At 34.1% G+C, this 13,016-nt stretch overlaps 1 protein-coding gene across 1 annotated transcript in view; it reads left to right on the forward strand.

The window, feature by feature from the left end:
• The window catches only part of CCDC14 (coiled-coil domain containing 14), a 34,837-nt gene extending 27,351 nt beyond the window's left edge, over nucleotides 1-7,486 (forward strand). Inside the window, 3 exon segments of the mRNA XM_012730454.1 lie at nucleotides 1,034-1,252; nucleotides 1,330-1,462; nucleotides 6,485-7,486. Coding sequence (XP_012585908.1) covers nucleotides 1,034-1,252; nucleotides 1,330-1,462; nucleotides 6,485-7,412 — 1,280 coding nt within the window. The 3' untranslated portion in view covers nucleotides 7,413-7,486.
• Nucleotides 7,487-13,016: the final 5,530 nt, after the last annotated feature.

The raw sequence follows: 13,016 nt of genomic DNA on the forward strand, positions 1-13,016 counted from the left end.
CGGGAATCGAACTCATGCGGAAGCGGCTTTAGATTCTCAGTGCTGTGCTTTAACCCGCTGCGCCACCAGGGAGGGCCCACCATGACTTTTTTTAAAGCTTGTATTTCCTTACACATATCTTGTATTCATGTATGATCAACTTATTGAGTACATACTATATGAAGGCACTACTAAAAATATATATGTACGTTTTTTGTTTTTAAATATATGATTACATTTTATATACTCTTCTGCAGCTTATATTCATTTAGCATGTAGAGGACATTTTTCTCTATAAGAATACATAAATAAATTTACATCTATTTAAGAATTACTTGAACATTTCTATTTATTCTCATTCTACCATAATGTATTTAAAGTCCTCTGCTGGTATATGCCTAGATAGTATCCCATTTTTCCCCAATATAAAGAAAGCTGCAGTGTAAATCCTTTTACAAATTTCTCTGCACATGTGTGAACATTTTTGTAGATTCAAGCAGTAACTTGCTGGATCGGGGGTTCATACGTTGCAATAAGTTAACCTGTATGGATCACAGAGGTTAAAGAAAAGAAAAACTAATAGTACTAAAGAAAAAACTGGGTGGTTTTTTTTTGGAATCTTGGGAACATTTTCTAAGCCTGATAAAAACTCAGCTCAGATGCTACAAAAGCAAAAACTTCATAAAATATGTCTGCTTTTGAGGAGTGCGGGGTAGTGGAGTGGGATGGGAGGTAGACTGATTATTGAGAACTATTTGGTCATTAGTATTTTGTAGTGTTCATTTTTTTCTAGTTTGTACATGTAGTCTTTCATTATAAAAGGTTAAAGGTAAAAAAAAAAAGTTAGAAAAATAATGCCCAAAATACTAATTGAAGAAGAAAAATATATCTCCTGCCAATTAATTTCTAAAAATACACTTAATACAGAATTGCTTAAACATATCCTTGTTAAACAAGATCAATAAATTCCTGACCTTTTTATTTAAAAAAATCTTTTCCAAGTTTATACATCTTAAATTGGGGACTCCACAATCTGTCTTGTTTTGTCTTTTAGTGTTTTCTCTTCAGTCATTAAACAAGTCACTGCAAAGTCAATTACAGGAGTTACTAAGGAGCCAAGAGTTACTACAGAATAAAAATGAAGAGCTCTTAAAAGTGATTGAAAATCAGAAAGATGAAAACAAAAAATTTGCTGGCATATTTAAAGAAAAAGATCAAGCTTTACTTGAAAATAAACAGCAATTTGACATTGAAACAACTAGAATGAAAATTGGTATGTATTTGAATTGTAGCCTTGGTTGCATTTTTTTTAAAAGGAATAAAGCAGCTGAAACTTTTTTGTTGCTTTAGAATTGGAAGAAGCCTTAGTCAATGTGAAAAGCATGCAATTTAAGTTAGAAGCTACTGAAAAGGAAAACCAAATATTGGGAATAACATTACGTCAGCGTGATGCTGAGGTGACTCGACTGAGAGAATTAACCAGGTAATACTTATTTCATTTGGATAATTATGCTTTTTATAAAACATATTTATAAACTTCAAAACAATTTCAGACCTACTCTCTTTGCACATCCTTTCCTTATTTTGTCAGTGATTTTGCTAATTTCTAATGTTATTCTCTTCCATGTAAGTTAAGTTAAAAATTCCAAACCTGGCTAAATGTTTTTTCAATCATGTGAATCCTAGGAAAGGGCTCTGATAGAGGCACTGAAAACTTGTTTAGCAAAATGCTTCTGAGCACTTGACTCCCTAAGCCCCCATTCCTCAGTATCTGCCTTAGTTAGCACTTTGAACCTCATTCATTTCATCGGTTAAAAAAAGGAGTTAGCAGCAACACCTGATTTCTTTGTTCCCTGAGATGTTTTTCTCAAATCATCTCACTCAATCTTGATGTGATACACACTTCCAAAATTCAATTGTGTCTTGAAATACTTGCCAAGAATTAGATTTTCAGCTACTTTTATTTGAATCCTAGTTATATTAGGTTTTGAGTATCATCAGATCTGACCATGCCTAGAATGATCCTGGAAGTTCATGATGCCAAATATAAAGCAATTCTGAATATAAAACAATCTTCTTTGTTTATTAAATGAGAAGATTAATTTTGAATCACAAATATTTTGCTCATTTTGAATTATAAACTTTTAGAGAAATAGATGAAATAGTAATATGTACATATTTAATTAACATTTAAGCATATGTGAAATAACTTTAAGCTAAGTTAACATAGATTACTGTTTTTTTTCCCAACATTCATATTTCGTAGAGTACTTCCACTGAAAATTTTATTGAACAGTGGGAAAAGCAAAAAGATGCCTCTTGTACTCATATAGAGTTGTTATTAATTAGGCTCTATTCAGTTTCCAGAATATTGTCTTATAAAATTCTTCAATGTAAAGAAATTGAAAAAATATTTTTTCCTTTAAAGGCCTATATATGTGGTGTCCCAAAAATGGCATCTGCGATTTCTAAGGAGTAATTTTGGGGTGGAAATTCTATTGTTAGAGTATTTATGCTAAATGAAGCCAGTCACAAAAGGCCACATATTCCATTTACTTGAAATATCCAGCATAAGCAAACCGGTGGAAACTAAAAGTAGATTAGTGGTTGCTAAGAACTGAGGTGGAGGCTGGGGGGTGAATACTAATTGGTACATATTTCTTTTTAGAGTGATGAAATAGAGGTGGTTTTATAACTATGAATAAACTAAAAGCCACTAAGTTGCTGTTTACAGGTGTCATTGTGGTCAAGTTCATTGGGTGGCTGCTTAATTGTCAGTGGGTCAGCTCCTCTCCTAAAGGGTGAGGTTCTTAGTCCGAAGCAGAAAATAAAGCAAAGGATCTAGTGTTCTGGGAGTTTTCTTCTCAGTCTTTTCCTTCATACCACTAAACCCAATTCCTTTTTGGGTATGAAATCAGAAGCTAATGTTACTTTTTATTTATTCAAGTACTTTTTTTTTTTTCAAACCCTTTCCAATATGATTTTTGGGGGGAGAAATTTTAATATCTGCATTTTCATAGGTGATAAACCAGTGCAATGCATGTTAAATATTAAAGAAAATTAATCACAGAGCTGGAACTAGAACTCGAGTCTGTATATTCCTAGACACGTTTTCTTTTACTTTCATACATAGTAGCCTTTGCCAAAAGAGATTACTCCTGTAACAACAACTTGCCTGATTTAGTCAGAGTAAATCTTTGCATTTTTTATCTGGACAGTGGATTGTTAAATGGATCGATACAATTATTCAACAAACATGATTTATTCCAAATATGTAAGTGTAAAAAATATAATGAATCTAATCATTTTATTTGTTAAACATTATCAAACAAAAAGTTTATTCTAGGGTTTTCATGATACATATAGGGCAATACATCTTTTTTGAGAGATGGTCTTAACTAAATATTATTTAACACCTATTGGTGCATTTGCAAGAAAATTGATAACAAAAATGTAAGATAGGTTTTTCAAAGTAAATAATAGTGTGATTTTTCTAGAAATTAGAATAAGAAATGAAGGAATTTAGCTGACTTTGCAGCTAGTTGGAGCCTCAACATTCTCTTCAGCCTCACTTCCTGTTTGAAAAGGACAGCTTCTCCCTGAGAGAATATGATCCATTATTGAGAGATTCTCCTACCTTTGGAGAAGACACCTTTGTGACTGCTCATTCTTTTAAAAATAACACAATCTTCCTTTTCCAGTGTTTAATAGAGGTAAAAATGGGTTCATTTACAACTGGTGATTTCTCATTAGTCTACACTAGAAATAGGAATTAGAGAAGCTCTAATTCTTATGTATTATCTGCTTTTAGAAAAGACTGTATCTAAAATATTAAATGTTTTATTCTTTTTAAGACTCTGATAGGAAAACGCTGTTTCTTTTATATCAGTTTCTTTTATATTGTTGTCAAGACCTTTAAAAAGACTAGGCTGGGCATAAATCTTGCCTATGGCTACTAACTACCTGCTCTTTCAATGACACTGGAAGCATAGTGGTATAATGATAGAGTGTTTTATACTTTCCTCATATTTCTGAAGACTTATCAGCAGTTTAAAAAGTCTGAATTTACCCATTCATGGAAGTTTTTGTTTTGTCCTTTAAATTAAAAAGCAAAACAGAACAAAAAAGTATTTGAGCTTATTTGGATCTAAAGTAACCCATGTTGATGATTTAGAGAATGTTTGTCCAATTCATTTAATTAGGAACATCTGTACTATTGTAGGTGTACTACTGTGACCACTTTAATTTTAACTTTTGACATTAGTGGGTAAAGCAGCAATCTATGGAAATACATATAAATTCTCATGTTTATCTGCCCATCCATGTTCCCTGTAGTCATGAGTGTGTTTTTGTAAATGTGTTTTAATAATCTCTCAGAAAAGATATTTCACAAAATTTCTGATGCCTTTCTCAGACTATTGGGAAATAATAATGGAACTAACTAGAAGGCAAATATACAAATTCCAAACAAACATTCTAACACATCTTTCTCTTCTTTTCCAACTTTCAGTAATTTTGAAGTAAATCTATCACTTTTTTACATTTTACAAGAGCACATTAAAATGTGAGGAAATAATATATTTCCAGTAAGTAAGTAGTGGATGTTCTTCTAACGCTTGTAAGTGCACTCTTAGAAGTGCTGCTATTTATATAAATTAGTATCTTTTTATAAGTAGCTGAGAAGAACCCTGCATTTCTTATTTTGAAAATGTGGCAGTTTTCTAAGCACTGAAAAATCACTGCGAAGTCTGGAAAGAGAAACCAAAACATAAATATTCCTTTTCTAAAACTAAATAAAAATAATAATTGCAATATAACATTTGATCTAGCTAATTAGTGGGTCATTGCTGATTATAGCATCCCTATAAAGATATGTTTCTATTGCAAATTTTTTATCTTTCAATATTGGCCCTATTTAACTTCTTAAAAGAGGCATGAGAGTGTAGCACAGCCATTGCCATTTGAAGAGCTATCAGAATGCAAAATATAACATTCAAGATGACACTCCAGGCCAGGATGGAAAATGTCTTTTCTCCTTTGAAGGGAAAAAAAATAACTCACCTGTCATCAGAGACGTATCACTGCTAACTCTTAAGTATAAGGATTTCCTTTCAGTATTTTATTTGGTATTCAGTATTTTATGTGTAGTTCTTTTTACAAAATTGATGTTGTCTCCATTTCACTAATGGTTTTCAAGTAAAAATTTAACATATATAATAAATATTTCCCCATCATAAGTATGTTTTACATATGGACTATAAATGACTAGTATGCAGTTATACCATAATTTATGTAAATCACTGCATTGTGTTTAAAGACAAAGATATTATGTCCATCTATTTTCTAATAAATTATGTTTTTATAAATGGGAATATATCTTTGGGTAGTCATCTTGTTTTATATCAACAGGGTAAATTCCCAAAATAGCAAACTGGTGGATCAAACATTATGATGTTACTATATTAACCTCATTAAAGACTAGAAGTCTTTAAAGTGTTTTTGCCAGTTTATTCCTCAGAAGAATTATACCAGTATGTATCCCCATTAGTAGTAGTACCTGACTCTCCAAGTTCCTCTAGTAGTGGATATTATTCTGTTTTTTACTGTGTTAATTTGGTAGACAAACAAAATCACACTATAAAATTTTGAATTTCCTGATCAACAGTTGAACCTTTTAAAAACATGCTTATTAGACTAGTTATAATCTTTTAAAATTCTCTGTTGATATCCTTGTGCCTTTTAAAAAAAATATTGTGTTCCTTTTTCTTATCAGTCTGTATTACTTATATGATTCAGTTCAAACCAATTAAAAGGTTCCTAGCCATACAAAATGACTTTGATAAGACTAATAAAGACTCATCAGTTCACCCAGATAGCCTGAGATTGTGCTAAGCATTTTAACCTGATGTTTTGTTTTATATTATTTAATGTTCATTATAATTCTGAGATAGGTATCTTTATTTTGCAGTTGAGGGTACTTATAATTCAGAAGGATTGAATGACTTGCTCAAGACCCCAACTAGCAATCGTGCTAGGATTTGATTTCCATTTCTGTCTGACTTTAAACTATATCTGGTTTCCTTCTAGCACACTTTTCCTGGCACTTACGTGTTGCTTATACATAATTTTGCCAGATAACTATATTTTTTTTCCTGGAATTCTTCCAGTGTCCCCTTAACATACACATTTTGAATAGAGAGAAATAATTTACATGCTAATAAATGCCAACTATTTTTGCAGTGTTGTTTAAGAATAAAGAAGAGATCCCTTAAAAGAAAAAAATTTCTGAACTTATATTTTTAGATATAATAATATTAGATTTGATGTAGATCAGGATCTTTTATCATTCAAGTTTACTCTTTCTCTTGCTCATCCTGTTGTTTGTGTTTTTAGTTTTTCCATAAGAACCAGGCACTTGCTTCAAATTCTTCCTTATAAAGATGAACTATTTTTTATAAGAAAAATGTGTAAAAAAATAATTGGTGTATTAAATTCTTCTTAACAGAACTTTACAAAGCAGTATGGCAGAACTTCTTTCAGATCTTAGTGTGGACAGTGCTCGATGCAAGCCTGGGAGTAACCTTACCAAATCACTTCTGAATATTTATGACAAGCAACCTCAACATGACCCAGTCCCTGCTCACACTTCTGTAATGAGCTACCTAAAAAAGTTAGAAAGTGATAACACTTATACACATTTAGAACCACTTTCCAAAATAAACGAGGAAAACATGCCAGATAGACCCTATGAAAATGTTCTGCCCTCCAAAGCCTTTCAGCATAGTAACTCTAGGAGCATTGAGGAAATATCACCCCCTGGAATCATTTCTACCCTTTCAAAACAGAATTCTGATGAGGAAAGCAAAATTACGACGCTAATAGACAGTGAATGTAATTTGGATAATACAATTTACATTCCTTTTGCTAGAAGCTCTTCTAAAAGCAAGTCACTATCGAAAAGATTATCTCCCCAATCACACATCAGTGTAGCCCCATCACAACTTGTCAGCAACAGTGGACTTGTCTCTGACAAAGGAAATAAACTCTGTGCATCTGGAGTTTATGCCTCTTCCAGAAAGGAAGCAGATGATGCACCTGAGAAACTGTCCAAAACAGCTGATATGGAGGACAAGCAGCTTCTCAAGAAAATAAAGGAAGCCATCAATAAGATCCCTGTTGCCAGTGAAGAACCACAGGAGCCGGTCTCGTGCCATGGCCCCTCCACCTGCCACAGCAGCAGTATTCAAGTGAAAGGTAGTGCCATCTCTGATGGTAGCTTTTTGAATTCTGACTTGACATCTGACTGGAGCATCTCTTCATTTTCAACATTCACGTCTCATGATGAGCAAGACTTCCGAAATGGCCTTGCAGCATTAGATGCCAACATTGCTAGGCTCCAGAAGTCCTTAAGTGCTGATCTTTTGGAGAAGTGAACTCAGAAGAGAACAGATTGAATACTTCTTTTTAAGCGTAGAACTCAGCTACGTTGAACATTTTGAATTTTGTTAGAAATATTTATATTAATTATGTATGAGATAATATATGAATAATAAATTTGTTATTGGAATATATTGACTCTGGAGCTTGTAAGAACTCATCTTAAGAAATTGGTACCTGCTGCAAGAACAAAGTTGTAGATAACTAGGGAATTACTGTAAATAACCTTTTATTTTAGTACTTAACAATTCAAGTTATTTACCCTGGTTGGCTAAAGGTACAAGTTGGAAAAATTCTCTGGTTGTCCTAAAGGATAATCAGAAGGGTACAACTACTGTATTCAATCTAGAGGTTTTTTTCCTCTTTCAAGATTCCTTATTATTTTTTTTAATGATGTGGCATGTTTTTACATGGGATACTCTGTGCTAAGATATATAAATATTTGGTAAGATATATAAAAATTTCCTTTAAGAAAAAACATGACAATTTGTCCACTTCTTTAAAAAAAAACATTGGTTCAAGATAACATCCTAAGTTGGCATATGTTCCTTAAAACTTTGCTACTTTATTTTTATCTTGAATACCTGTGTAAGATCTCTAAAAACAAAGCTAAACTGACAAGGAAATGTTAATAGATAAGTTTTAGTTTTTGAAATTTAGTTTTTTAACTAAAAAATGTTTATTTGGTTTTTATCATCATATTTAAACATGATGGAGTTTGTAAATCTTGCACTAGTTATAATTCTGCCTCTCTGTGCCAACTTTTTTTTCCCCAGCACTTCATCTGAGGACACTTTCTATCCTGTAAAAAATTTGAACTCAGTCTCTGTTACACACAGACACTTCCTAACTACTTGGTTATAAGCAGCACATTTTAACTCTTAGAAAGCTGAGTTTTCTGCTATCACTATAAGGTCATACAAATCACCTGCAGTGGTGGCTTTAACATTAAAGAACGTCCTGCTGGTCTGAGAGTATTTTCTGCTGCTTTTATTAAGTGTTGTTCTATTGATACAACCTCTGAACCTCAGATATATTCTCTTTGACATGTCCAGTTTTTATGCATAAAGGTTTCTTAACTCTAAAAGTAGCAAATACATTCTATTTGCAGAGAATTCTTCATTAATATTTTAATTTTTCTTACTTCCAACATTCATAAATTGATTCATTGGTTTATTTGGAGGGAACAGGTCACAACTCTTATAACACATAAGTTCAGAAGTACAAAATAATAAAGCAAGGAGGAAAATGTGTCATCTGTCTACTCCCAAATATTCAATTGTTATTCAAATGCAAAAGTAAATTTTTACAAATATATTTTTTGGTAATACAAGATGATTGTCCTTTTGCCTTAATACATGGCAGGCATCCTTATCTGCAAAGAAAAAATTTTAAAGTACTTATGGGTTTGATTAATTAAGGTTGAATAATTTGATTGAAGAACAAATGAGATGGGAAAATCCTTGACTGATCAGGAGCTTACTACTTGGCTATATGAATGTATAGCAAAGAAACATGAAAGAATTTGATTAAATTTCTAGATGGAATATCACCCTAGCAAAATGAGTGGAATAGAAGTGTCAAAGGTGAAAGACCTAGAAAAAAATACGCTTCATTTGGATCTTGAAGAATTTACAGAATTTGGATATTCCTGTGATTATCCTCAAATGCTTACCTCCATAGATGGTCCCTTTTAACAAATTGCTGGGGTTGGTGTATCAACCTTACTAGAATAGAAAACTTGAGGTTATATTATAATGGTAATAATAGATGATGATACTGTTAGAGACTTGGGGTGAAACTAGATGATCTTGAACTCCAGTGTCATGTGTTTTTTTAATTGGGGTTCACCAGATGAAAGAAAGTGCTTTTAAAATTACATGGTGTGGCCCTCCCTGGTGGCGCAGCGGGTTAAAGCACAGCACTGAGAAGCTAAAGCCACTTCCGCATGAGTTCGATTCCCGCCTGTCCCGGAGGTGACCACATGGCGTGGCAGACCTCTCCTGACCCGCCCACTGCTCCCCTCAGCAGTGTACTTCTTCGATCTGCCTGTTCTGCTCCCCACTCTGTCTCTGGTGAATCCTCTCACCGCCCTTGAGCCTCTGGCCTGTACCCCAGTTCTGTATGTACAAATAAATAAATCTAAAAAAAAAATAAAATAAAAAATAAAATAAAATTACATGGTGTGATGGTAAATAAGGATTAGAACTGGAAGTCACTTACAAAGCTGTTAACACCAATTCAGACATAAATTGATAAGTCTTTAGCAACGATGGTGAAAAGGGAGAGAAAATAGAAAATTTTGGTGATCTAAAGGTAGGGAAGAGAAAAATCAAAGATAACTCCTATGTTTCCAATTTGATCATTCTGAGTCACACTGAACATCTAAAAGAAAATTAATTTTTTATTAAGTTCCCTGTTAACAAATTTCAAGTGGGCTTTTAATAACAGTATGATAATATAGTTCAAGCTAAAATAAAAAGGGGAAAAATATGTATTTTCAGTGAATCTCTAAGTCTTCAGACCAAGAGTCAGAATAGCCAAAAAAAAGAGTTATCCTGGCCCTCCCTGGTGGTACAGTGGGTTAAAGCACAGCACTGAGAATCTAAAGCCGCTTCTGCATGAGTTCATTCCCACCTGCTCCGGAGGTGACCGCATGGTGTGGCAGACCTCTCCTGACCCACCCGCTGCTCCCCTCAGCAGTGTACTTCTTCTATCTGCCTGTTCTGTTCCCCGCTCTGTCTCTGGTGAAGCCTCTCATGGCCCCTGAGCCTCTGGCCTATACCTCAGTTCTGTATGCACAAATAAATAAATCTAAAAAAAATAATAATGATGAAAAAAGAGTTATCCTGGCCCCAAGTTCAGAAGGTGTATGTAGCTATCCCAGAGTGTGGAAAATAAATTAGTGAGTGTCCCCTACCTCTGACAGTAAATTCAGTATCTCCTATTGGTAATGGTTGTAATGGGGAACGGACATCTAACTTTTTGTCACTATTCTATCCTCGCATGGCTCTATGAAGGTGATAGACAAGTTGTTCACGATGGACTTAGTATTTGTGAATACCACTGAAGATGTAAGAATCACTCTCTTTGACCAAGTCTCGACCTTAGGGACAGGACAGGATTAAAAAAGCCAAGAGAGTACTTAGTACTCATTCTTCCTTTATTCCAGCTACCCCTGGAATTTAGTAAATGAACCTTCCCAAAAACTTTATTTTTCACAAATGGTGAAATTATGTGAAGTTCTGTAGAAGTTAAAAGTTTTGCTTCAACTACATGGAATGGAAACCCAAGTTAAATCAAAAGGACTTGCAAGTGACACACAAGTATGTATCTAGTGTTCATGTGCTAACGAGTCTCATTCAATTACTGAATGAAAGCTATGGTATGTGCCAGGTACTATTCTGGGCACTGAGAATACAACGATGGACAAGACAGTTTATTTGCCTCAGGTAGCTTACATTATAGTAAGAAAGAAATGTAATAAGCGCTGTGAAGAAAAGGCAAGAGGACAAAAATGGCAAAATCGGTGTAAGTTTTCATTAGGGTAAGATCCCCTTCTCAAAAAAAATGTTTAGTAGGAGTCCTAAATTTAAGCACAAAGATGATAAAATTGGATTTGATTTGTGAGTTACCAGCACTTCCTTAATTGGTTTTCAAATCTGTTAGTTCTAGATTTACTTCTGCTTAGAATTGCTTAAATGAATAGGTTCTAAGATTGTATCACCTGTTTTGCTTTTTAGTATATCACTTGTGGAGAACTAGCACTTTATTAAAAGTAATTTAATAATTTATATTTACATCATTTTGTGCATTTTTCCATCTCAGTTGTAATCCTGTGGGCTTCCAATCACCAAATTACCCGTGTGCCATGGTCCAGTGCACTTCCCTCCCCCCACTGTTTTTGATCCCATTCCCTACTCCACCCCATAAAATGTATCTGGTATATAGCTGGAGAACTAGCACTATTTTATTCAAAAAAGTTGATCAGCAGGATCTCCCAGAGAATTATCATCAGATATGGTAAAATCTTAGGCACTTCTGAAGGACCTAGAAGTTTTTAAAGGAACAATTGTCTCATACTCAAAATAGGAGTCTTCTACAATGACATCTAGCATTGGTAAGATCCCAAGCACATTCTATATATATACAAATTCATTTTTCAAGACTTCCCTTTTGCCTAGGCTCCTCCTGACAAGTTCTTACTCTTTAATCCTTTCAGCTGTATATACATCTATTGGCGCATGTGCCCATTTATATATCAACCTTTCCTACCCTGTATGCTTAAGTGTAGAGGCCAGGATTTGTTCATCTTTGACATACCCATAACACTTGCTGCTTACCAAGTACTAGGCATTGGAGACTAAATTCCTAACAAATGGCCATCTAGGCATCACTTGATTTATTCTTGGTGCTGGTGGTGGTTAAGTTCATGCAATAACTTCCAAGCTTCTAACAATGCTAAGCTTCTAATATTAGCCCCTGCAACTTTAGTTCTTCATTCCTATTACTAACCTCTGAAACAAAATTCACTTGGTTAGCAAATATTTGCACAGTACTGCTTGTGCTAAGAAACCACAGATTCTTAATATTTAGGGAGGCATATAAGAAAGAAAAGAATTTTTTAACCATATCACCAGTGCAGAGATAATCTGTCCCATTGGCCTACTACATGGTTTCGTGAAGGAATTCATTTGTATGACAACTGCAGACAAAGCTCTTGAAAACTGTAGAGCTCTGAATAGTCTGCAGCTTAGGATGATATGTAAAGAGCCCACATCATTCTGCTCACCTTCATCTGATGTCCTCCAATTTGTCAATGTCTTAAAATATAAAAATTTGCCTTAAAATTTAAATCCAGCAGTAAGCAATGAACTTCAGATGTGATCTGATAAAGCAGAAAATGGTAGGTTATCATGTCCCATTATCTTGTCAGAGTTTAGGAGTCTACAAAGACTGAGTTGGCTGTCATAGCCATCACATACTATGGATTCTACCAGAGCTATAGTGACTTCCAGGTGTCATGCCATCATCCATTATCATTCCACATTTTGGGTGGCATCCTGTGAGGACATCTCAGAGTGGCCCAGGTCCTGTCCAGCTAGAAGTGAGCAATTCCTAAAGGTCAACTTCTAAACAAATAAGTGACCTCAGCTCCCTGGCCATGGACCAAATCCATCCTGCAATGGCTGCAGATTTCTTCATAGTGCTGCGACTTAACCCCTTGAGCCACCAGAGAGACCCCAGAGTAAGTTTTTGAAAATAGCCAGTATTCATAAGTTTTCTGTTTTCAAGGATTAACAAACTTGGAGGATAAACACTTTACATGTATACTATATCGTGGAAATATTCAGAACAAGAGGAAACATAAAATGTATATGGAATTAAAAAGTGTTTTTCTTGTCCATTCAAAAGTTATGAAGGTTTTTGGAAACTGCATGTCTTATTGCAATTTTGATTTTTTTGTTATAAAGTTAATGAGTGTAAGACTCTCCTGTGATTCCAACGAAACTTTTACTTCAAACCTTTACATCTCTTAACTTTTGTCTTACTATTCCCTCTGTGGATTCTTAACTCTCCTGAGGAAAATGTCCTGCTCA

The sequence above is a fragment of the Condylura cristata genome, unplaced genomic scaffold (assembly GCF_000260355.1).
Source record: "Condylura cristata isolate star-nosed mole 26May11 unplaced genomic scaffold, ConCri1.0 scaffold00003, whole genome shotgun sequence".
NCBI classification, from domain to species: domain Eukaryota; kingdom Metazoa; phylum Chordata; class Mammalia; order Eulipotyphla; family Talpidae; genus Condylura; species Condylura cristata.